This window comes from Rhipicephalus microplus, chromosome 7 (genome assembly GCF_043290135.1).
Source record: "Rhipicephalus microplus isolate Deutch F79 chromosome 7, USDA_Rmic, whole genome shotgun sequence".
Taxonomy (NCBI): domain Eukaryota; kingdom Metazoa; phylum Arthropoda; class Arachnida; order Ixodida; family Ixodidae; genus Rhipicephalus; species Rhipicephalus microplus.
The window spans coordinates 84,133,030-84,160,454 of record NC_134706.1 but is presented as its reverse complement, the minus strand read 5'-3'; the positions used below and the strand labels follow the sequence as shown (position 1 = coordinate 84,160,454).

The 27,425-nt window shown below is 44.1% G+C and overlaps 1 protein-coding gene across 3 annotated transcripts in view; it reads left to right on the top strand.

Annotated features, from left to right (window-relative positions):
• LOC119179859 (kielin/chordin-like protein) overlaps window positions 1-27,425 on the top strand; it is a 204,853-nt gene that overhangs the window by 84,579 nt on the left and 92,849 nt on the right. For all 3 annotated transcript variants that reach the window (XM_075869387.1, XM_075869386.1, XM_075869385.1), the window contains exon 7: window positions 12,150-12,314. In XM_075869387.1, the coding sequence (XP_075725502.1) occupies window positions 12,150-12,314 (165 nt within the window). The remainder of the gene's footprint in view (window positions 1-12,149; window positions 12,315-27,425) is intronic.

Here is a 27,425-nt window from a genome sequence, read left to right as displayed (position 1 = left end):
AAAGACAACACCCACAGCTGAAGGCATACAGCGCGGTTTGGGTTCCTTGGAACCAGGGGCTGAATTCACAAAGCTTTCTCTTTGGCTACGCATTTTCTTAGCCAAAAATTCTCTTATCTGGAGGGATTACTATAGCGCGGGTATGAATTTAACTTATTCAGCAATTAAGAGGGCAAGGAGGACACACGATAGCCGATGAAACGACAAGGAAAGAAAGAAGTGTCTTCCGATAATATCATGGTTGCACGCAAAGCGTCTAGCATCGAGAGTATACGATGATAGCCAATGATTTGCTGCATCTAAGTTTCAGTTCCACGAGCGTCTGCTACAGCGCTTACGGGATGCCGCGAACGTTGTAATAGGCGTTTTGGCGGGCTGTTCAAAGCCAAGCACTCGCCTTTAATCAACGACTGTAGCTAAAAACGAAATTGCTCGATGGCCTTAATTCATCGAGCAATCCATGCACTATCTCGCCAAGTACAAGTAAACAACACTACAGGTGCACCACATAAATAAAACCACACATAAATCGATGCATGCAATGTTTGAAAATGTGCCTCGAATGTCTTCCCCTATTTAACGCGACCAGTTACCTTACATTTCATTGCAGCTGCGCTGCTACTTAACTAATTTGGTGCAATCTAGCATGGTATAGTGGTGAACGTAAGGTTGTTTTGTACCTATAGTCAAAGGTAGCTTTGTTACAATATTCTTATTACAAGACACATGAGCGACTTTAGTGCCTGCAGACGAATTGTGCGGAAATAGTTAACAGCAGTAATCAAATGAAATTGTGAGCCCAATTTCGCTGGTTCCATGCACTGCAGCATTTTTATAAAGCCGGAATGCGAGAACGTGCATACGCTTACGCTTAGGTATATGTATACGTAAAATGAGGGAGACTCGTCGGGAGGTGTCTCAGTGCTAATGCTTTTCACAAAACACGGTGCAAATATTTCGTCCAGCGTTGTTTGAGTGCGCAAACAAAGCAAGGGACGTGTATACAAGTCTTGAGGTCGAGAGACGTTATCACACGTGCGAAAAGGATGAATAGAGAGAGAGAGAGAGACTCTGGTTTCGGCTTCGTGAAAGCTTGAAATTGATAGATAATAAAGACAATTTTCTGGCCCAGCAGACGTCAGGGGAAGTCTCCGCAAAGCAGCGTCAGATCCTCGGAGAGCATAAAAAAGTGGAGTACGCGTTATATGGGAGTGACAGCCACTCAGAAAGCGAGATGAAGTGTGACGGTCCTTAGATGTGAGAATCAATGCTAATTAGGAGAGTTGAGTTAATGAGCCAAAACTTTCCTAAATAACGATAATGGAAGCAAACTGAGCATTTATCTAGTGAAACTGACACTAGTGACAGTGAACTCATAATAGTTCATTAGCGTTGTCACAGGCCGATATATATTTTTATTTTCTTGTTTATATTTGGAAAACTATGAGAAGGTAACCTACGTTAGAGCCGGCTATCCCAACGTCATGACAGTAATGTACAAGAATAAATAGTGCACGGTTATACAGTAACACGTGGCGGTTTATATCTTCTAGTAACCTTGGGCAAACGCGTTCTAACTATTTTTTCTATTTTTGACAAAGTTTCACCGGACGTTTTTGCATTTGGCTTGATTCGAAGGAATGACGATATATCAGCAATAGGGCGAATACAAGTACTGCTGCAGTGGACGAGCGGTTACAGCGCTCAACTACAATCTAGGAGGTACTTGGTTCGATTCGCAGAATCACTGAGCACTTCTTTTTTTCAAGAGGTTGCCCGGCCTGACAATATGCGTGGTGGCGGGTACTAATTTTTTGAGGAGTAGGCTTTCGCACTTGTTTCTTTCACTCCCTTTTTGACCCAAAAGCGCTGCACTGTGCTCCTTCAAAAATTAAACAATTCAGGGTTCATAATTTTCTCCTCCATCCTCTCTTATCGCAAAAGTGTCCAGTGCTGAAATACCAATATCATACCTGGAATATTACTTTTCACGTGTTTCGATATTCGACCAGCAATCAGTCTTCGCGGTGTTTTGAAGAAAATCTACACATGCAGTGAGCTAACTGCTTGCAGCCAAGTTGACTGCCTTTGTAGGGACACGCTTTCGTGCTAATTTGGAGGGCATCATCACATGCAGCCAGACCAAAGAGCACGGACAGTTAGAGCTGACGCAAACAGAGTGATTAGTTTGTGTCTTTTCTCCCGCTATTTGTCATGCTGCATGCTTCAGTGTAATGTCGCTGTCAATGGTTAAAATGAACTATAGCAGTTAATCGAGTTCGGCTGAGAGGGTCCCTTGTTGTCCAGAATGGAACAGAACAATAGAAATTTGATTTGTGTGATAAAGAGATACCCTGCTTTTGGTTACTAGAATTAATTTCTAAACTGAAGTTTATTTTTTATTAACAACAGTTCCAGTGCAGATGAAAGGTGCATGGACAAAATTCGTGTATTCAGCTTGACTAGGTTTGTGACCTTAATTGTAATTGCGAACCGGTATAACAGTATGCATAAATATCACACACATATACAACCATGGGTGATAGCTTGCTTATTCTGATTAAAATTGAAAGGTTGAAATCGACATATTCAACCAACGCAATGTGTACGAGATATGCCATGTAGAGTAGCTATGCTCTAAACTAATCTTCGCAGGTTCATTTCATTTTACCCAATTTCTTGCCCATGACTGTAGGTTGGTAAATGAAACAACTTCGAACACAAATATTCTGTGTAAGGTTACACTTATTTTTATGCAGTACAAAACAAATTGAAATGTATAATGTCACAAAAGAGAAATAACTAGAAACAAATTCAGCCAAATCATTACCAAACTTACTCACCAATGATAAACGAATTCTCATTTAAAAGATACATACATACATACATACATACATACATACATACATACATACATACATACATACATACATACATACATACATACATACATACATACATCATCATCATCATCATCATCATCATCATCAGCCTGACTACGTCCATTGCAGGACAAAGGCCTCTCCCATGTTCCGCCAGTTAACCCGGTCCTGTGCTTGCTGCTGCCAATTTATACCCACAAACTTCTTAATCTCCTCTGCCCACCTAACCTTCGGTCTCCCCCTAGCCCGCTTCCCTTCTCTGTGAATTCAGTCAGTTACCCTTAATGACCAGCGGTTATCCTGTCTACGCACTACATGCCCGACCCATGTCCGTTTCCTCTTCTTTATTTTAACTATGATATCCTTAAACCCCGTTTGTCCCCTAATCCACTCTGCTCTCTTCTTGTCTCTTAAGGTTACACCTACCATTTTTCTTTTCAATGCTCGCTGCGTCGTCCTCAATTTAAGTTGAACCCTCTTTTTAAGTCTCCAGGTTTCTGCTCCGTAGCTAAGTACCGGCAAGATACAGCTGTTATATACCTTCCTCTTGAGAGATAGTGGCAATCTACCTGTCATAATTAGAGAGTGCTTGCTGAATGTGCTCCACCCCATTCTTATTCTTCTAGTTACTTCAAACTCGTGGTTAGGCTCTGCGGTTATTACCTGCGGTTAGGCTCTGCGGTTATGACATTTCATTGCTGAGTAACTCAGGGGTCGAATTGCAACTCATGATTACGGAGTTAGACAAGGAGAGCAGAAAGGTGGGTCTTAAAATTAATCTGCAGAAAACGAAAGTAATGTACAACAACCTCGGAAAGGAGCAGCGCTTCGAGATAGGTAATGGTGCACTTGAAGTTGTAAAAGACATACATACATACATACATACATACATACATACATACATACATACATACATACATACATACATACATACATACATACATACATACATACATACATACATACATACATACATACATACATACATACATACATACATACATACATACATACATACATACATACATACATACATACATACATACATACATACATACATACATACATACATACATACATACATACATACATACATACATACATACATACATACATACATACATACATACATACATACATACATACATACATACATACATACATACATACATACACTCTGGTGTAAATATTAAAATGAATGGCTATAAAACAACAATTCTAATACACTCATTTTTAATATACTACAGAAGGTAACTTACGAGAGAAATCCACCGGCACTGTTATGTCTGAACACAGTGTTTCTCGAACCATCTCACAAAAGCTTGATGCATAGTTTTCCGCTGCTGCCCAGTGACAAGCAGTTTTTATAAAAAAACACAAGAATAAAGCCCTTGACAATGTCATGCTAAAGAAAAGGGCTGTGCATCAATATTTTGTACATGTCTGCAATATCACTCTGTTTATTTACATAGCTTGGCTCATTCACAACCCACTAACAAAGCATGTTAGGACACTTGGGCTGAAAGTTGGCACAGCGCGAGTAAATTCTATACAATACATGAATAATACAATTATAAGCTACTAAGCTCCTGGGTGTAAACAGTGTTTATATTGACAGCTATAGGTGCCATTTCGTTTCCCCAAAACACTTCTCAAAAGTAGAATCAACTTTATTTAGCTAAAAGTTTCTATTCTAGAGCGTCGTGGTGGCTCAACGGTGGAAGTGACTCTTTCGGCCAAAAAAACAAAGACCAACTATTTTTCCAGTTCGTGAATTCACCCTATGCTAACATTGAGGCAGCTGGTAGGAGTGCTTTTGGAGAGAGGAAACCACCACATTCCCACCAGTTGTGGCTTTGGGTAGCTACTTCACTTGGACAAAAATTATGAAGAACACTCCTCAAGAAGACTTCAAAGTTTGCACATCAACACACTTCCCATACAGCTGTCTATTAGTCTGCTTGAAAAATATTGAGTTTACTGGTGGGCAAAGACTGTACACTATGTGAGGTGATCCTCCAGTGCACTGCATGTATGTCTTGCTGCTGGCCTCAACTGCGATGTTGCTCAGCACATATGTGTAAAATAACAACTAATACTATGCCACTGCAAAGTAATTATGTGTCATTTGCATGAAACAGGGACCACAATAAAAGAACATAACAACATTTTCCTTCACAAAGTTGAAAAAATGTAAATAAATTTCCACAGAGCTTTCACAGTTCATCTGAGGATAGTAATATTGGCTGTAAACACACTCTTACTTCCACTAACAAACTATTTTAAGATGCCAGATTCAATATTAGAGTATACCAGCACTTTTGTAGGGGTAAACAATTCTACAGGCACCTAGAAAAACACAAGTGAATGCATGCTATAGCTACACATAAAAATAAATACTTTTATTTCTAATCTGAGTAGAGCTGCATAGATGATAAGTCACTTGCATTACATTATGAACAAACCTATCCGAGCAAAGTATACATTTAAAAAGTTACACTTACACGGTAGATAACTAGACTGTTGAAGGACGGACAGGCAGTGGGATAATACCCAAGCACTAAAATCTACTGTTAAGATATACTAGAAGTAGTGATGATCCTCTTCCTTCCAAATAAAATAATCCACACAGGTTCACTTCCCAGCGCTTATACACTCATGGCATCATTGGTGCTATACAAATGAGTGTACACTGAAGGATTACATCGACTAAGTACATGATTACTGCATCCATGGCTTTACTTCTTGTACTACGAAGAATGCAAACACAGTTATCATTGGCGACCATGGATGCTGTGAATTCTCGCATGTAAATGTAGAGGCACGCAGGCACTTAACACACATGTTAAAAACTTCAGCTCAAAAATATTTGCCCACTAACACTACAGCAGCCTCTAAATTAGTGTCATAGTTTGGTATCTTCCATGCAAAATTTAAATAATTTCGAATGCAAGCAAAGGAGCTCCTGAATAATGCACTGCTAAGAAGTTAAGCAGCAGCTGCTCCTGACATCACAATGTGCTCTTTCTGCTGTTGTAAGCTTTGAGCAGGAGAACAGTCACTGGCAGTCCCTTTATACTTGTTGGTCTTCTGTGCTCTGTTCTTGATACACTGTACATGACCGCGAACCCCTTGTTACTGCTGGAACTTAGAAAAATACAGATCATTATTACAACCATGCTACATGCAAGAGTGCATAGTTGTCAGATATGTGCTCATATTTACAGATATTGTATTTTCAGAAGCCAATGACAAGCCTCAACACACACACACAAACAGTGAAGACTGAAAATATATTTAATATGATACAAGAGCAAAACTACAATGTTATAGATGAAGGCATGAAACTTCTGACAGGCATAAAAAGCCAATAGAGTTTCTTCTATTTCGACTTTACACTAGGTGCGAGAAGTAGACCACACATAAGTTCACTAAGAAGCACAAGTTAGACTGCATTACAACACAACAGCCAATGTTCATAACTTTAAGGCTGTCTAACATAGCCAGCTCACCATACCGCATATAAGAGCAAATGGGCAGTCTAGAAGACACAAAGAACTTGTGGATTATGAGTGTGCTTGTTGCTGACATCTATTATTCTATATGAAGAAAACATTTCAAAAATGCACTTCATCAGGGGAAATATTCATACGCCACAAACACAACGGGCTCCTACAGGTGCCACCAACACTCACCATTATTGTTGATACCAGTGTCTTGCCGGATGGATATGCTGCGTCCTGCACAGAACACCAAAGGAGCGCTCCATGACTTGGATTGCATGTGTGCTAGCTGCATCGCTCTGCTGCTGAAATAGGCTAGCCACAGACAGAGAAATGGGAAGCCATGGCTTTCAAACACACTGAACGTCACCTTTAGAGATCAACAATGCATACTTAGGTCAGGTACAATTTGTAGAAAATTATATATCACTATGCAATCGTGGTGAACATGTTCGGCTGAAACACAAGCAACAGCACCGAGAGAGAAAAAGCTACATTAGGTAAAAGATGCAGTTACTGGCACTATGTCATCTGAGGCTTCTTCAAAGGTCTTTCTCCTTGCAAGTTGTGAACAGCCAGGCAATTTTCACCCACTTGCTATTTCCTCCCAGAGCACTTGATCCACAGAGGGAGTCACAAGCTTGAGAGCTCAATAAGGAATCAAAGTATTTGTGCTCGTTTCAAAGCACAAGCTTTTGAGTCTCAGATTATTGGAGTTTCACTCATAAGCTGCAGGCTTTCAGCTTTCAACATTCTCAAATTTCTTGCAATTTAGTTCTATAAATGTTGAATAAGAATTATGTGTAAGACTATTACAGGTATCCACTGAAAGCAACCATGCTTGGGTTTTCAATTTGTGCACAGTAAGTTGTGTTCACGTAATCGTATGCATTAAAAAAAACTAACCTTGCAGCCAGCCGTTAGGCAGTTTTGTGCCCTCGAAGCTCCCAAGCAGATCGCAGTCCTTCCAGATGAGGCTGCCATGCATGCTTCCACGCCACATCCGCTGAATGATAACAGTCCCAGCAGTGACATAGGCTTGCACAGTTAGGGAGAACGTGTCCTTTCTATTTTTGTACAGGTGCTCCAAGTAATGATGAAGATTGATGTGCCAGAATGTGCAACCGATGCATCACAGGACCTTAACAAGCCAATCTCTGCGATCTGTGAAGAGCCAAAAACGAGATAGTTAAAAACAATCATTAAAAGCACTCACTTCTAATAATTATTTGAGGAAGCTATCACTTCGTTAAAGGGACCAAAATCTGCTATAATCACTTTGAAATAAACTGAAGCCTCATGTAAAATATACGTACCGCAATATATATGTCCTACTGAAGTATAGTACTACCACAGTGGTAATCATCTATAGAACTAATTTTCCAAAATAACATAAATTTTTAAGTGCAACCTGGCTCCTGAAAAATAAATTCACATTAACTTTCCAACTATCAAACGTGGTCAATCGACAGGCCCAACCTCATAATCAAACAAGAGCTCACGTGTATCAAATCACAAAAAACTTTTTACGTATTTGCTCCATAATATGTGTATGTATATAACAGTAGTATTAAATTTTTCATGCTTCAACTTACCATAGAGAAACATTACATCTGATGGGCTTCAAAACTTGCACACGTTATAGAACTGCGTGAATTATAGTACCGGTGAAATTTAGTTCTGCAAGGTGAACTCACCGATGGCAGCATTTAGTAGCCGTCGGTGTCATAAGGAACCAAGTACGGCCAACAGGCAAAGGGCATCTGCAGACTGGAAGCTGCCAATGACAGCAATGAAGGGCTGGCCAGGCGTGCACGTCCATGATAAAGTGTAAGAACTGGCCATGACCGCCTGTTGTCAAGGCTTTAGTGCCGTTCAAAACGATGGCCAGACGAACTCGGAAACCTGTAGTTTTGCGATATTGGCCTACAACTTCATCCAAAGCAAGGCACCGGTGAAATCTTTGCTTTTTTGGGGGGCTGGAGGGAAGCTTGACGTTCACGGGCTCTCGCTACCACATAGAACTCTCAATTTGTTACCGAAGAACAGTCTAGGCGCGCTTCCAAAGTAACACGATCCACAACAGAAAGTAGCATCTCGCAGTTTTGGTTGATCACATCACAGCGCTAGGACTATGGTTATCACAAAAAGGAGAAGTGACGACTTAACAAACAAAAGCGCCAAGCTGCCCCACCACGACTTCGCAGGGCAAAACAGTTATCAACGCTGTCTTTCAATTTTCGGTCACACGAGCACAGCTTGTTCACAAGTCTTGGAACGTCAACACAGCACCACTGTTCACAACGAACATCGTTTCACTCCCGAACAGTACATTGCTCTCAAGTAAATAGAAGCGTACGGGCTAACTAGTGGCGAAGCAAGAACCGAGCGCGTAGTTCATACGTTTCCGTACGTACATGGGGTCACTCAAGTAACGTGTCAAAACGCTGTCAATCCGAAATGTCGCACAGCACCAAACTGAGAGACTGGAAAGTCAAACGAACGAACTGTTACCGGCACACAAACACACATTGCAGGCTTCTCGAGTGCTAGTTGCCGTCGATACATCGACGCCGATCCCCGCTTGATAACCACACCGACGCACAGGCTTCGCTGCGCTTCACCGTACACCATTGCACTGCCACAGCTTTCCGCACTGCTTACACGCACCGAAAGAGCTGCTGTAATCACAACACATCCGGTCAAACGCTGAAGTAACTCGTGCGAGAAGCGTTTGCTGAAAGTCGCACCGACCGATATGCTGTTCACGACGCCATGCTGTTTTCGACAACTGCGCAGCACATAAGAGAGCTCTTAGAAAGTACTTGCACTATTTTCACGGCGTGACAAAATTTTCTCTTATGTGCGAGGGGGGTGATATGACGAACAGGACAGGCGTGCCAGATGAAAGAAGAGTTTTGGCAACGTCACAGAGTGAGCTGATGTAGAGGGTATTGCCTCACAACCAATCACAAGCTGTGCCTGTCGGCCAAGCCGTCGGCTGCTCGCGTTTGTTGTCTGCTTCGATCAGAGCATGCGACAGGGGATTCGCCTTCGCAACGCTATTATTCTCATGTCAAGTGGTCGCTGCGTCGCACAAAATACATTTCAATGGCTCGCTCTACCTTTGAATGATGTTCGTGCGCCATGTTAAATGGCTGGTAATTGACGTAGGGATGAATTCAGCCAAGGTTTGCTCCAGAATCGCGAGGGTTTGCATATTTTCGGTGTCATACAAAGTTACTAGGGTCATTTCATTCGGATTGCTTGCCATATTATCACGGTTCATGTCGGTGTCTGAACAGTGAAGGTGAAGATGCATGATTTGTTTGTAGTTCCATGCGTAATCACGCGCACCCCTAATACGCTTTGGTTTACAAAGTACGCTTTGTTCCAGATCGTCCCAAAGTGTATCGACAGCTGTATTTCAGAGATCGCAACCATTGGACAGTTAGAGCCATTGAAAGTACACTAGAGCACAAACTTTATGAACCACTCATTGAAAACTTCCTCTCATTTTTATTTCCAATAGCGTGCAAAGAATGTGCTCCCATTAACCTCTTTGGTGGTAATTTCCACCAATGAGGCAAGGATTTCGGGTCGCACTTTTAATTGGATGAGATGGGGCGCAACACAACAACATAACAAATACGGTTGATTCTATGCCATGCCGCGTTCGAATGCACCGACCATTCACGTATCACATTGGTTTTCATCCAACCACAAATCTTTAGATGCGTAGTTTTATGCCATTGACGCCCAATAGAATTCTTCAATTACTGCGACTTCGAACTTATTGAACGACGGTGGTTGTCAACACCATCCACTGCGTACAAGGGAAACAACACGCGAAGCTCAAAGCGCCGAAAGAAATAAAAACGCACCAGCAGTCATCAGGCAGCCCGTAATGGGCGTGAATTAACTCAAAACCAGCCAGGGCACCAAAGTATACCACCGCGGCACCAGAGTTCTAAGTAGCCACAATGTTCCTACGAGTGGTCTGGACCACTCTTAGGATTTTCTCTCAGCCATACTGTTTTTACGCACAATTTCACTTCGTGAATCCACTTACGAGCACTTTTCGGTGACGTAAGCAAATATAGCAACTGCATCACCAACGCTGACATGTTTCCGGGCAGTCACAGCGCACTGTATTTGCAGCGGCCGATGTGACAACGATGGCCTCTTACGAGGTTTTTTCGTTTCGTGAATCGACTTACGCTACAAAATTTCTCTTGCGCAAAAATGTTTTCGTAAGTAAGTTTTGTGAATCCGGCCCCAGTTCTTGCAAGCCTTTTGGGAACATCTTGAATTCTAGTCTACTTTTATGCAACTGCTGAGGAACTTCAGTGTCCAAGAAGCTGCAGTTGTGAGTGTCGAAGTGTAAGCGGTGAACGCTGACGTGTGTGCGCGTATCACGTGTTCATGATTTTCTCTACTCCACTCTTTTTCTCCCCTTTATATCTCACCCAATGTAGGGTAGCAAACAGGGTACAACCTGGTTACCCTCCATGTTTTGCTTTTGCCCGGAAAAAGCATCTTCGCTTTGGCAAGAAGTGATACGCTTGAAAAGCTCGCCTCACCCAAGAACACGATCGACAGTGTGTAAGAAAATGTGCTGCCGAACCGTTCGTGTTCGCTCATTCTGACGTTCAAACACCGGCCAGTTTGGCCGATGTACACCTGATCATAACTAAGTGGAATTTTATACACCACGCCCACAGAGCTATCCACATACATCGAAGCGTATTCCTCCAAGAAGCTTACTTTGTTATCTCGCTTGTTTCAACAGAAAGAGTTGGTCACGCCGTTTTTAACTGAGACGTAAATAGATAGTGGCATAGTATTACCCTGTCTCAGTCCAAACAAAATCTCAGAACGTCCATCCGAAACGGCCGCCACCTTCTCATTTTCACCCCACCTTGAATACCACACAGCATGCTCTGCCCGAGTTTTGACACACTTTGCGTATTATAGAATAATTCACGTGCTGAAACGTGGGTGCGCTTGCACAGCATCTCTTTATTTTTGCCACAAAAGCAGAAACATAAATCTCACTCAACAAGGGCCTTACGTATAACTACATGAAAGGTTTCCTAAACATCCCTAGGTTTAGAGTGAAGACAGCTCTTTTCTTCTCACCCCCATTACCCTTCGTGCAAGCGCTATCTCCACTCGACACATTATTCCTTCATAAAACACGCGAAATATCAACACTAGGCGTTGAGTCAGCCACAATTTTCCACTTTATTTTCTTTATACGCTGCTAAATTCTCTTGCCCAGTCACAGACGCAGTAAACAAAGTGAAATCAGTTTTTTCCCGTACAATTGTCATGCGAGACAAGGAAGAACGTGCATGCACCGTCACGGCAAAGCAAAAAGGGAGAGTATTCGCAAAAGCTGTCTATTGTACACCGATCAACCGCGATAGCATATTAGCTTCACGTCACGGGAAAAACCATCTGGAGTCACGAATATCGCCACATAAACAGGAAGCGTTAGGATAGAATGATAAGCTCGTTCTTCGCATTGTAGAGGTAGTTTAAGGGCTTTTGAAAGAACATTTTCACTAAGCATGATTCCGGATACCATTCAAAAAAAGACGACGGTGCTTTGGTAAATGACCCGGTTTGATGTTTCCATGCTGGCTTCTTTTGCATAAGCTTTCCTTACGTACGACTCACCTACAGCTCTACGCTCTGATGTATATCGTGTACTTTCTGTAATCATACAATGGAATTTCAAAGTTTATTGTTCCTACAGTGATTTTCCAAGTGAGGGATGCGCGAAGTGCCGATGTCCAGGTGGAGGAAACAATTGTCATCTCCTCGGCAACAAGTGCAATTGCATCGATGGGAAGTACTACATGCCTGGTTCAAACCAATGCGTTCAAGACAAGGACGACTGTATAGTTAAAAGTCCGGACAGGTGAGTAGCGATGAAATTTCACGCTTTATTTGAAATGGCCAGGTTGAGTGTACGGAATAGAGTCACGTATATTGTCGAAAGGTGCATCATTACTGTGGAGTAAACAGTGCAGAAAGTGAACAGGATCGAATGCAACTAAGGTGACTTCAATATAGGTAGATTCACGTCTTGGTAACTAGCTCGCTTAGAAACGCTTTTCTCTAGAGTAGTTGGTGAATCATAAAAACAGATAACTCTACATGCCTGCCAAAAAGGTACAGAGACTTCGAAAGCGGCCGCGGATGTCGCGTCGCCCTCACTACCACAAATGTGCACTCATAAAGAGCCGGTGCCGAATGCCCCTCATGGTATATAATCAGCCGCAGATAATTTTCACGACCACGAACGACCAGTCGTGCCTTTATTGAGGTCTCTGATCACGAGGATGCACACTCTTCTCACTGAAAAGACAACACCCACAGTTGAAGGCATACAGCGCGGTTTGGGTTCCTTGGAACCAGGGGCTGAATTCACAAAGCTTTCTCTTTGGCTACGCATTTTCTTAGCCAAAAATTCTCTTATCTGAAGGGATTACTATAGCGCGGGTATGAATTTAACTTATTCAGCAATTAAGAGGGCAAGGAGGACACACGATAGCCGATGAAACGACAAGGAAAGAAAGAAGTGTCTTCCGATAATATCAAGGTTGCACGCAAAGCGTCTAGCATCGAGAGTATACGATGATAGCCAATGATTTGCTGCATCTAAGTTTCAGTTCCACGAGCGTCTGCTACAGCGCTTACGGGATGCCGCGAACGTTGTAATAGGCGTTTTGGCGGGCTGTTCAAAGCCAAGCACTCGCCTTTAATCAACGACTGTAGCTAAAAACGAAATTGCTCGATGGCCTTAATTCATCGAGCAATCCATGCACTATCTCGCCAAGTACAAGTAAACAACACTACAGGTGCACCACATAAATAAAACCACACATAAATCGATGCATGCAATGTTTCAAAATGTGCCTCGAATGTCTTCCCCTATTTAACGCGACCAGTTACCTTACATTTCATTGCAGCTGCGCTGCTACTTAACTAATTTGGTGCAATCTAGCATGGTATAGTGGTGAACGTAAGGGTGTTTTGTACCTATAGTCAAAGGTAGCTTTGTTACAATATTCTTATTACAAGACACATGAGCGACTTTAGTGCCTGCAGACGAATTGTGCGGAAATAGTTAACAGCAGTAATCAAATGAAATTGTGAGCCCAATTTCGCTGGTTCCATGCACTGCAGCATTTTTATAAAGCCGGAATGCGAGAACGTGCATACGCTTACGCTTAGGTATATGTATACATAAAATGAGGGAGACTCGTCGGGAGGTGTCTCAGTGCTAATGCTTTTCACAAAACACGGTGCAAATATTTCGTCCAGCGTTGTTTGAGTGCGCAAACAAAGCAAGGGACGTGTATACAAGTCTTGAGGTCGAGAGACGTTATCACACGTGCGAAAAGGATGAATAGAGAGAGAGAGAGAGAGACTCTCGTTTCGGCTTCGTGAAAGCTTGAAATTGATAGATAATAAAGGCAATTTTCTGGCCCAGCAGACGTCAGGGAAAGTCTCCGCAAAGCAGCGTCAGATCCTCGGGGAGCATAAAAAAGTGGAGTACGCGTTATATGGGAGTGACAGCCACTCAGAAAGCGAGATGAAGTGTGACGGTCCTTAGATGTGAAAATCATTGCTAATTAGGAGAGTTGAGTTAATGAGCCGAAACTTTCCTAAATAACGATAATGGAAGCAAACTGAGCATTCATCTAGTGAAACTGACACTAGTGACAGTGAACTCATAATAGTTGATTAGCGTTGTCACAGGCCGATATATATTTTTATTTTCTTATTTATATTTGGCAAACTATGAGAAGGTAACCTACGTTAGAGCCGGCTATCCCAACGTCATGACAGTAATGTACAAGAATAAATAGTGCACGGTTATACAGTAACACGTGGCGGTTTCTATTTTCTAGTAACCTTGGGCAAACGCGTTCTAACTATTTTTTTCTATTTTTGACAAAGTTTCATTGGACGTTCTTTCATTTGGCTTGATTCGAAGGAATGACGATATATCAGCAATAGGGCGAATGCAAGTACTGCTGCAGTGGACGAGCGGTTACAGCGCTCAACTACAATCTAGGAGGTACTTGGTTCGATTCGCAGAATCACTGAGCACTTTTTTTTTCAAGAGGTTGCCCGGCCTGACAATATGCGTGGTGGCGGGTACTAATTTTTTGATGAGTAGGCTTTCGCACTTGCTTCTTTCACTCCCCTTTTGACTCAAAAGCGCTGTACTGTGCTCCTTCAAAAATTAAACAAATCAGGGTTCATAATTTTCTCCTCCATCCTCTCTTATCGCAAAAGTGTCCAGTGCTGAAATACCAATATCATACCTGGTATATTACTTTTCACGTGTTTGGATATTCGACCAGCAATCAGTCTTCACGGTGTTTTGAAGAAAATCTACACATGCAGTGAGCTAACTCCTTGCAGCCAAGTTGACTGCCTTTGTAGGGACACGCTTTCGTGCTAATTTGGTGGGCATCATCACATGCAGCCAGACCAAAGAGCACGGACAGTTAAAGCTGACGCAAACAGAGTGATTAGTTTGTGTCTTTTCTCCCGCTATTTGTCATGCTGCATGCTTCAGTGTAATGTCGCTGTCAATGGTTAAAATGAACTATAGCAGTTAATCGAGTTCTGCTGAGAGGGTCCCCTGTTGTCCAGAATGGAACAGAACAATGGAAATTTGATTTGTGTGATAAAGAGATACCCTGCTTTTGGTTACTAGAATAAATTTCGAAACTGAAGTTTATTTTTATTAACAACAGTTCCAGTGCAGATGAAAGGTGCATGGACAAAATTCGTGTATTCAGCTTGACTAGGTTTGTGACCTTAATTGTAATTGCGAACCGGTATCACAGTATGCATAAATATCACACACATATACAACCACGGGTGATAGCTTGCTTATTCTGATTAAAATTGAAAGGTTGAAATCGACATATTCAACCAACGCAATGTGTACGAGATATGCCATGTAGAGTAGCTATGCTCTAAACTAATCTTCGCAGGTTCATTTCATTTTACCCAATTTCTTGCCCATGACTGTAGGTTGGTAAATGTGTAAAGAGGTATATTGGGCGAACCAAACGGGCAGGTCGGAGATTGGAGATAGTGACAGGACGAGGAAGATGGAGGAGCTCGAGCGCCGATCTCGTGGTGCCTTACTCTGCGATGATGCTTGCTGTTTCCTTTTGTTATCATCATTCCTTCATTATAATTGCCCCCGTCGAGAAAGATCAAGCCATCCTGGCGATCTAACAAGTAGGAACGAGCGGGTCGAAGTACGGCTTCAAGCGGTCCACGTGAACAATATCGTGTCCACGCCGACGATGGTCACCGGGTGGCGTAAGCGGTTCGATGGCGTAATTGACGGGCGATGTGCGCTCTACCACGCGGTATGGGCCATGATAATTTGAAAGTAGCTTGGTAGACAAACCAGGTGCACAGGGTGGTACATACAGCCATACAAGGGTTCCAGGGGCGAACTTGGCGGCAGGAGGGTGGTCGCCATCGCGGGCCTTTTTCTGGCGTTGCTGGTCAGCCGTAGTAAACTGCTTCGCTAGTTGGCGGCATTCTTCGGCGTGACGGGCGGCTTCAGACATGGTCGTGCACTCAGATACATCTGGTGCGTATGGCAGCAAAGTGTCAATTGTGTGCGATGGTTGACGTCCGTATAGAAGGTAGAATGGAGAAAAGCCGGTGGTGACTTGTGTAGCGGTGTTGTACGCGTAGGTCGCAAACGGAAGAACCAGGTCCCAGTTCGTTTGGTCAGATGCCACATGCGTCGCGAGCATGTCACCCAGGGTCCGATTAAATCGCTCAGTCAGGCCATTCGTCTGAGGGTGGTAAGCAGTACTCATCCGGTGTACAATATGGCACTGACGGAGAAGTGCTTGGATTACGTCGGATAGAAATACACGACCCCGGTCACTGAGGAGCTCGCGAGGAGGGCCGTGACGCAACACAAACCGATGGAGGATGAAAGATGCGATGTCCTGAGCGGTCGCCGTAGGAAGAGCAGCGGTTTCGGCGTATCGTGTCAGGTGATCTACAGCAACGATAGCCCACCGGTTACCTGCTGTGGTCAATGGCAGTGGTCCATAAAGGTCGATTCCGACGCGATCGAATGGGCGGTCAGGGCACGCAAGCGGCTGTAGTGGAGCTGCTCCTGCATTCGGTGGCTGTTTTCGTCGCTGACACTCGTGGCAGCCGCGAATAAACTGTCGAACAAAAGTAAACATCCCACGCCAGTAGTACCGCTTCCTTAAACGCTCGTAGGTCTTGAAGACACCGGCGTGACCGCATTGCGGGTCGGAGTGAAATGATGCACAGATTGTAGAGCGCAGCTTTCGGGGAATAACGAGCAGCCACTTCCTGCCATCTGGTGAGTAATTGCGCCGGTACCAGAGGCCACCTCAAATTGTGAAGTGCGAAGCCTGGCGTCGCATTGCTCGAGTGATGGGAAGTGTCGGTACCCCAGATAAGACGTCCAGAATCGAAGTTATCCATGGATCGTCGCGCTGTGCAGAGGTCATTGTGTCGATGTCAAGAGCGGACAGCGCGTGTTCCATAGAAGATATAGAGGCAGCCTCAGTCGACAGTGGTGATCGCGAGAGCGCATCAGCATCAGCATGTTGGCGGCCGGAACGGTACACGACGCGGATGTCATACTCTTGAAGTCGCAGAGCCCAACGAGCAAGGCGACCTGATGGATCCTTCAGCGACGACAACCAACATAAGGCATGATGGTCTGTAACTACAGCAAAGGTGCGGCCATATAAGTATGGGCGAAATTTCACAATTGCCCAAAGTATGGCTAAGCACTCTTTTTCGGTAACACTGTAGTTTACCTCAGCCTTGTTGAGCGTTCTGCTGGCGTAGGCGACGACATACTCAGGGGATCCAGGCTTGCGTTGAGCGAGAACTGCACCGAGACCGACACCGCTGGCGTCTGTATGGATTTCAGTTGCAGCCGTGGGATCATAGTGGCGCAATATAGGCGGTGATGTCAGGAGACGGCGAAGAGTGGTAAATGCGTGATCACATTCGGAAGACCATGATGAGATGTCGTTGGCACTGCTTAAAAGTTGGGTCAAAGGGGCAATTATGGAGGCAAAGCTGCGCACAAACCGACGAAAGTAGGAGCACAATCCTACGAAGCTGCGTAACTGTTTTACAGTCGTTGGTTTGGGGAATTCAGCAACAGCGCGTAGTTTAGCCGGGTCGGGAAGAACCCCATTCTTCGATACGACGTGACCGAGAATGGTGAGCGTCCGAGCAGCGAAGTGGCATTTCTTTAGATTCAGTTGGAGCTGCGCATTCTTCAGACACGTGAGGACATGTTTCAGGCGTACAAGGTGTGTTGCGAAATCGGGTGCAAAGACGACGATATCGTCGAGGTAGCAGAGGCATATGTTCCATTTCAAACCCCGCAGAACCGAGTTCATCATGCGCTCGAATGTGGCCGGCGCATTGCAGAGGCCGAAGGGCATGACATTGAACTCATATAGCCCGTCCGGTGTCACGAATGCTGTTTTTGGGCGATCACCATCTGCTAAGGGCACCTGCCAATACCCCGAACGCAAATCTAACGACGAAAAAAACTCGGCACCTTGTAAGCAATCAAGGGCGTCATCAATCCTGGGCAAAGTGTATACGTCTTTGCGAGTGATCTTATTTAAGCGCCTGTAATCAACGCAGAAGCGAATTGCACCATCCTTCTTCTTAACAAGAACGACAGGTGATGCCCATGGACTTTGGGAAGGTCGGATAACGTCGCGCTTGAGCATATCGTCAACGTGTTCGGTGATAACCTGACGTTCTGTGGCGGAAACACGGTATGGTCGCTGTCGTACTGGCGCGTTGGAACCTGTGTCGATGCGGTGGAAAAAACTGGGAGTTCGGCCAAGGGCAGGTTGAGCAACGTCAAAGGATTCACGAAACTGGTAGAGCAGCTGAAGGAGCTCAGAGCGTTCAGATGGCGATAGTCCGTCGGCAATCGATGAATCGAAAAGCTCGCAAGGTGGTATATTGGAAGGGTTGAGGGCACTTATGGCGTCGTAGTCACCGGAACAATCTGGCGGCATGGTAAAAATTTGTTCTTTATCAATGGCATGCACGTGTCCAAGAGATTCACCTTGAAACAGTTCAACGGGATACGGAAGGGGATTGATGAGGCAAAGAGCACTGTTTCCTTCATAAATAGAGAGGGTTGAATAAGGCAGAAGAAGTGATCTTCGACTAAGGAAGAGGCTTGATGGCTCAAAGAATGCAGCTTCGTTCCTAATGCCGTCACAGAACACGGGGAGCAACACAGCTGCTGTCGGAGGAATTTCAGTGCCTTCTTTGACGACGAGTTTGTGTACGGCGGGCTGAATGCGGCTGGTTGGTTGGTCGTAAAACGGGAAAAGTTCAAGCTCCGATCTTGAACAATCAATAACGGCATGGTTACGCGATAAAAAATCCCATCCAAGTATGATGTCGTGTGAGCATGACGACAGGACAATAAACTCAACAGTGTAGTGGTCATTCGCGATCATCAGTCGGACAGTACAGGCGGCTACAGGCTGAACCGGGTCCCCATTCGCTGTTTGCAAGGACATCATGTTAAGAGGCGTCGTCACTTTACGGAGCTTGCGGCAAAGTTTAGCGTCTATCACGGAAACGGCAGCACCAGTATCCACTAGAGCATATGCTCGAGTACCTTCTACAAAAACTTCGACAATATTCGACGGCAATGTCCGAGGACTTGAGCATTTCGACAGCGCAGTTCTTGCCTCCTGAACTGCGGTGGTTAGTTTCCCTCGTGTTCAGGAGCTGGCCGACGACGCGTGGGTGACAGGGAGCGACGACGGGGTGAAGGTGAGCGACCAGACATAGTACGCGGACATTCCCGTGAAGACGAGCTTGACTGAGGGTCAGAATTTTCCAGACGGGATGGAGAAAGGTCCATGAAGCTGTTCTGTGTCCGGGCGTCTGTGTATCCCGGCACGCGACGACGGCAGTAACGGGCGATATGGCCAGGGCCGCCGCACGCAAAACAGATGGGCCGGTTATCGCGCGTTCTCCAAGTATTGGCGACGAGGGGACCAGTCCATGCGGCAGACGGGTGTGTCGAGGCTGTGGTGGCAATGGGAGGAACCCAGGCGGTGGACGGCTGAGTCGGGGCTGAGGTATACGGCAGTCCCTGGAACGACGGGGGGTGGTGTCGCTGCTGCCGCTTTAGTGCCTCAGCGTAAGTAAGAGGCGCGGTGACGGTGGGCTGCTGCAAGGGCACCGGCATAGCCTCGGAAATCTGCTCCTGGACCACATGTCGAAGCATGGGAGCCAATGGCGGTGGGTGTCGCAGTGGCTGTTGGTGCGAGAGCTCCTGGCGTTGAGCAAAAGGCAGCAGAGAAAGCTGCCGAGCCACTTCCTCTCGCACGAAGTCTTTCATTTGTGCGAGAAGGTTTGCCTGGTCAGCCATAGCGTCCAGTGCGGTCACTGGTTGGATTGTCTGGAATGAGCGTCGCGTCTGAGCTCGTTGCCTCCGCAATTCATCATAGCTTTGGCACAAAGTCACTACTTCTGCCACAGTGCTTGGAGACTTCGCGAGAAGCATCTGGAAAACGTCATCGTCGACGCCCTTAATAATGTGCTGTATCTTCGCACTCTCGCTCATGGAAGCATCGACGCGCCGGCAGAGATCAATCACATCTTCTATATATGATGTGAAAGTTTTACCTGGCTCCTGTGCCCGTGTGCGCAGACGTTGTTCGGCGCGTAGCTTCCGTAAGGCAGGACGACCAAAAACGGCACGTATTGCCTCCTTGAAGGCGGACCAATTCGCGAACTCGGTTTCGTGGTTCGTATACCACAGCTTGGCCACGTCGGTGAGATAAAAATTGACAGTGCCTAGCTTAGCAGCGTCATCGCACCTGTTGGGTCCACTGACTTTCTCGTATGACGACAGCCAGTCCTCGACGTCCTGGTCTTCGGTGCCGGCAAAGATCGGGGGGTCTCGCTGATGAACCGGGCCGGGGCAAGTAGTGGCCGCGAGAGGTATTGTTTGTTGGGCAGCGTCAACTTGCATGGTCGACGGCAGGGTGCGAGATCGGAGTTCCAGGTTGTAGGCGATGTGGTTACCCAGCACGATCCACCAAATATAAAGAGGTTTATTGGGCGAACCAAACGGGCAGGTCGGAGATTGGAGATAGCGACAGGACGAGGAAGATAGAGGAGCTCGAGCGCCGATCTCGTGGTGCCTTACTCTGCGATGATGCTTGCTGTTTCCTTTTGTTATCATCATTCCTTCATTATAAATGAAACAACTTCTTCGAACACACATATTCTGTGTAAGGTTACATTTATTTTTGTGCAGTACAAAACAAATTGAAGTGTATAATGTCACAAAAGAGAAATAACTAGAAACAAATTCAGCCAAATCATTACCAAACTTACTCACCAATGATAAACGAATTCTCATTTAAAAGATACATACATACATACATACATACATACATACATACATACATACATACATACATACATACATACATACATCATCATCATCATCATCATCATCATCCGCCTGACTACGTCCACTGCAGGACAAAGGCCTCTCCCATGTTCCGCCAGTTAACCCGGTCCTGTGCTTGCTGCTGCCAATTTATACCCGCAAACTTCTTAATCTCGTCTGCCCACCTAACCTTCTGTCTCCCCCTAGCCCGCTTCCCTTCTCTGGGAATTCAGTCAGTTACCCTTAATGACCAGTGGTTATCCTGTCTACGCGCTACATGCCCGACCCATGTCCGTTTCCTCTTCTTTATTTCAACTATGATATCCTTAACCCCCGTTTGTCCCCTAATCCACTCTGCTCTCTTCTTGTCTCTTAAGGTTACACCTACCATTTTTCTTTTCAATGCTCGCTGCGTCGTCCTCAATTTAAGTTGAACCCTCTTTGTAAGTCTCCAGGTTTCTGCTCCGTAGCTAAGTACCGGCAAGATACAGCTGTTATATACCTTCCTCTTGAGGGATAGTGGCAATCTACCTGTCAAAATTTGAGAGTGCTTGCCGAATGTGCTCCACCCCATTCTTATTCTTCTAGTTACTTCAAACTCGTGGTTAGGCTCTGCGGTTATTACCTGCGGTTAGGCTCTGCGGTTATGACATTGCATTGCTGAGTAACTCAGGGGACGAATTGCGACTCATGATTACGGAGTTAGACAAGGAGAGCAGAAAGGTGGGTCTTAAAATTAATCTGCAGAAAACGAAAGTAATGTACAACAACCTCGGAAAGGAGCAGCGCTTCGAGATAGGTAATGGTGCACTTGAAGTTGTAAAAGACATACATACATACATACCTACATATACGCACACACATATATACATATGTACACTCATACATACATACATACATACATACATACATATACGCACACACAAATATACATATGTACACCCATACATACATACATACATACATACATACATACATACATACATACATACATACATACATAAATACATACATACATACATACATACATACATACATACATACATACATACATACATACATACATACATACATACATACATACATACATACATACATACATACACTCTGGTGTAAATATTAAAATGAATGGCTATAAAACAACAATTCTAATACACTCATTTTGAATATACTACAGAAGGTAACTTACGAGAGAAATCCACCGGCACTGTTATGTCTGAACACAGTGTTTCTCGAACCATCTCACAAAAGCTTGATGCATAGTTTTCCGCTGCTGCCCAGTGACAAGCAGTTTTTATAAAAAACACAAGAATAAAGTCCTTGACAATGTCATGCTAAAGAAAAGGGCTGTGCATCAATATTTTGTACATGTCTGCAATATCACCCTGTTTATTTACATAGCTTGGCTCATTCACAACCCACTAACAAAGCATGTTAGGACACTTGGGCTGAAAGTTGGCACAGCGCGAGTAAATTCTAGACAATACATGAATAATACAATTATACGCTACTAAGCTCCTTGGTGTTAACAGTGTTTATATTGACAGCTATAGGTGCCATTTCGTTTCCCCAAAACACTTCTCAAAAGTAGAATCAACTTTATTTAGCTAAAAGTTTCTATTCTGGAGCGTCGTGGTGGCTCAACGGTGGAAGTGACTCTTTCGGCCAAGAAAACAAAGACCAACTATTTTACCGGTTCGTGAATCCACCCTATGCTAACATTGAGGCAGCTGGTAGGAGTGCTTTTGGAGAGAGGAAACCACCACATTCCCACCAGTTGTGGCTTTGGGTAGCTACTTCACTTGGACAAAAATTATGAAAAACACTCCTCAAGAAGACTTCAAAGTTTGCACATCAACACACTTCCCATACAGCTGTCTATTAGTCTGCTTGAAAAATATTGAGTTTACTGGTGGGCAAAGACTGTACACTATGTGAGGTGATGCTCCAGTGCACTGCATATATGTCTTGCTGCTGGCCTCAACTGCGATGTTGCTCAGCACATATGTGTAAAATAACAACTAATACTATGCCACTGCAAAGTAATTATGTGTCATTTGCAGGAAACAGGGACCACAATAAAAGAACATAACAACATTTGCCTTCACAAAGTTGAAAAAATGTAAATAAATTTCCACAGAGCTTTCACAGTTCATCTGAGGATAGTAATATTGGTTGTAAACACACTCTTACTTCCACTAACAAACTATTTTAAGATGCCAGATTCAATATTAGAGTATACCAGCACTTTTGTAGGGCTAAACAGTTGTACAGGCACCTAGAAAAACACAAGTGAATGCATGCTATAGCTACACATAAAAATAAATACTTTTATTTCTAATCTGAGTAGAGCTGCATAGATGATAAGTCACTTGCATTAAAATATGAACAAACCTATCCGAGCAAAGTATACATTTAAAAAGTTACACTTACACAGTAGATAACTAGACTGTTGAAGGACGGACAGGCAGTGGGATAATACCCAAGCACTAAAATCTACTCTTAAGATATACTAGAAGTAGTTATGAGCCTCTTCCTTCCAAATAAAATAATCCACACAGATTCACTTCCCAGCGCTTATACACTCATGGCATCATTGGTGCTATACAAATGAGTGTACACTGAAGGATTACATCAACTGAGTACATGATTACTGCATCCATGGCTTTACTTCTTGTACTACGAAGAATGCAAACACAGTTATCATTGGCGACCATGGATGCTGCGAATTCTGGCATGTAAATGTAGAGGCACGCAGGCACTTAACACACATGTTAAAAACTTCAGCTCAAAAATATTTGCCCACTAACACTACAGCAGCCTTTAAATTAGTGTCATAGTTTGGTATCTTCCATGCAAAATTTAAATAATTTCGAATGCAAGCAAATGAACTGCTGAATAATGCACTGCTAAGAAGTTAAGCAGCAGCTGCTCCTGACCTCACAATGAGCTCTTTCTACTGTTGTAAGCTTTGAGCAGGAGAACAGTCACTGGCAGTCCCTTTATACTTGTTGGTCTTCTGTGCTCTGTTCTTGATACACTGTACATGACCGCGAACCCCTTGTTACTGCTGGAACTTAGAAAAATACAGATCATTATTACAACCATGCTACATGCAAGAGTGTATAGTTGTCAAGTATGTGCTCATATTTACAGATATTGTATTTTCAGAAGCCAATGACAAGCCTCAACACACACACACAAACAGTGAAGACTGAAAATATATTTAATATGATACAAGAGCAAAACTACAATGTTATAGATGAAGGCATGAAACTTCTGACAGGCATAAAAAGCCAATAGAGTTTCTTCTATTTCGACTTTACACTAGGTGCGAGAAGTACACCCCAAATAAGTTCACTAAGAAACACAAGTTAGACTGCATTACAACACAACAGCCAATGTTCGTAACCTTAAGGCTGTCTAACATAGCCAGCTCACCATACCGCATATAGGAGCAAATGGGCAGTCTAGAAGACACAAAGAACTTGTGGATTATGAGTGTGCTTGTTGCTGACATCTATTATTCTATATGAAAAAAACATTTCAAAAATGCACTTCATCAGGGGAAATAATCATACGCAACAAACACAACGGGCTCCTACAGGTGCCACCAACACTCACCATTATTGTTGATACCAGTGTCTTGCCGGATGGATATGCTGCGTCCTGCACAGAACACCAAAGGAGCGCTCCATGACTTGGATTGCATGTGTGCTAGCTGCATCGCTCTGCTGCTGAAATAGGCTAGCCACAGACAGAGAAATGAGAAGCCATGGCTTTCAAACACACTGAAAGTCACCTTTAGAGATCAACAATGCATACTTAGGTCAGGTACAATTTGTAGAAAATTATATATCACTATGCAATCGTGGTGAACATGTTCGGCTGAAACACAAGCAACAGCACCGAGAGAGAAAAAGCTACATTAGGTGAAAGATGCAGTACCTGGCCCTATGTCATCTGAGGCTTCTTCAAATATCTTTCTCCTTGCAAGTTGTGAACAGCCAGGCAATTTTCACCCACTTGCTATTTCCTCCCAGAGCACTTGATCCACAGAGGGAGTCACAAGCTTGAGAGTTCAATAAGGAATCAAAGTATTTGTGCTCGTTTCAAAGCACAAGCTTTTGAGTCTCAGATTATTGGAGTTTCACTCATAAGCTGCAGGCTTTCAGCTTTCAACATTCTCAATTTTCTTGCAATTTAGTTCTATAAATGTTGAATAAGAATTATGTGTAAGACTATTACAGGTATCCACTGAAAGCAACCATGCTTGGGTTTTCAATTTGTGCACAGTAAGTGGTGTTCACGTAATCGTATGTATTAAAGAAAAACTAACCTTGCAGCCAGCCGTTAGGCAGTTTTGTGCGCTCGAAGCTCCCAAGCAGATCGCAGTTCTTCCAGATGAGGCTGCCATGCATGCTTCCACGCCCCATCCGCTGAATGATAACAGTCCCAGCAGTGACATAGGCTTGCATAGTTAGGGAGAACGCGTCCTTCCTATTTTTGTACAGGTGCTCCAAGTAATGATGAGGATTGATGTGCCAGAATGTTCAACCGATGCATCACAGGACCTTAACAAGCCAATCTCTGCGATCTGTGAAGAGCCAAAAACGAGATATTTAAAAACAATCATTAAAAGCACTCACTTCTAATACTTATTTGAGGAAGCTATCACTTCGTTAAAGTGACCAAAATCTGCTATAATCACTTTGAAATAAACTGAAGCCTCATGTAAAATATACGTACCGCAATATATATGTCCTACTGAAGTATAGTACTACCACAGTGGTAATCATCTATAGAACTAATTTTCCAAAATAACATAAATTTTTTAAGTGCAACCTGGCTCCTGAAAAATAAATTCACATTAACTTTCCAACTATCAAACGTGGTCAATCTACAGGCCCAACCTCATAATCAAACAAGAGCTCACTTGTATCAAATCACAAAAAACTTTTTACGTATTTGCTCCATAATATATGTATGTATATAACAGTAGTATTAAATTTTTCATGCTTCAACTTACCATAGAGAAACATTACATCTGATGGGCTTAAAAACTTGCACACGTTATAGAACTGCGTGAATTATAGTACCGGTGAAATTTAGTTCTGCAAGGTGAACTCACCGATGGCAGCATTTAGTAGCCGTCGGTGTCATAAGGAACCAAGTACGGCCAACAGGCAAAGGGCATCTGCAGACTGGAAGCTGCCAATGACAGCAATGAAGGGCTGGCCAGGCGTGCACGTCCATGATAAAGTGTAAGAACTGGCCATGACTGGCTGTTGTCAAAGCTTTAGTGCCGTGCAAAACGATGGCCGGACGAACTCGGAAACCTGTAGTTAGGCGATATTGGCCTACAACTTCATCCAAAGCAAGGCACCGGTGAAATCTTTGCTTTTTTGGGGGGCTGGAGGGAAGCTTGACGTTCACGGGCTCTCGCTACCACATAGAACTCTCAATTTGTTACCGAAGAACAGTCTAGGCGCGCTTCCAAAGTAACACGATCCACAACAGAAAGTAGCATCTCGCAGTTTTGGTTGATCACATCACAGCGCTAGGACTATGGTTATCACAAAAAGGAGAAGTGACGACTTAACAAACAAAAGCGCCAAACTGCCCCACCACGACTTCGCAGGGCAAAACAGTTATCAACGCTGTCTTTCAATTTTCGGTCACACGAGCACAGCTTGTTCACAAGTCTTGGAACGTCAACACAGCACCACTGTTCACAACGAACATCGTTTCACTCCCGAACAGTACATTGCTCTCAAGTAAATAGAAGCGTACGGGCTAACTAGTGGCGAAGCAAGAACCGAGCGCGTAGTTCATACGTTTCCGTACGTACTTGGGGTCACTCAAGTAACGTGTCAAAACGCTGTCAATCCCAAATGTCGCACAGCACCAAACTGAGAGACTGGAAAGTCAAACGAACGAACTGTTACCGGCACACAAACACACATTGCAGGCCTCCCGAGTGCTAGTTGCCGTCGATACATCGACGCCGATCCCCGCTTGATAACCACACCGACGCACAGGCTTCGCTGCGCTTCACCGTACACCATTGCACTGCCACAGTTTTCCGCACTGCTTACACGCACCGAAAGAGCTGCTGTAATTACAACACATCCGGTCAAATGCTGAAGTAACTCGTGCGAGAAGCGTTTGCTGAAAGTCGCACCGACCGATATGCTGTTCACGACGCCATGTTGTTTTCGACAACTGCGCAGCACATAAGAGAGCTCTTAGAAAGTACTTGCACTATTTTCACGGCGTGACAAAATTTTCTCTTATGTGCGAGGGGGGTGATATGACGAACAGGACAGGCGTGCCAGATGAAAGAAGAGTTTTGGCAACGTCACGGAGTGAGCTGATGTAGAGGGTATTGCTTGACAACCAATCACAAGCTGTGCCTGTCGGCCAAGCCGTCGGCTGCTCGCGTTTGTTGTCTGCTTCGATCAGAGCATGCGACAGGGGATTCGCCTTCGCAACGCTATTATTCTCATGTCAAGTGGTCGC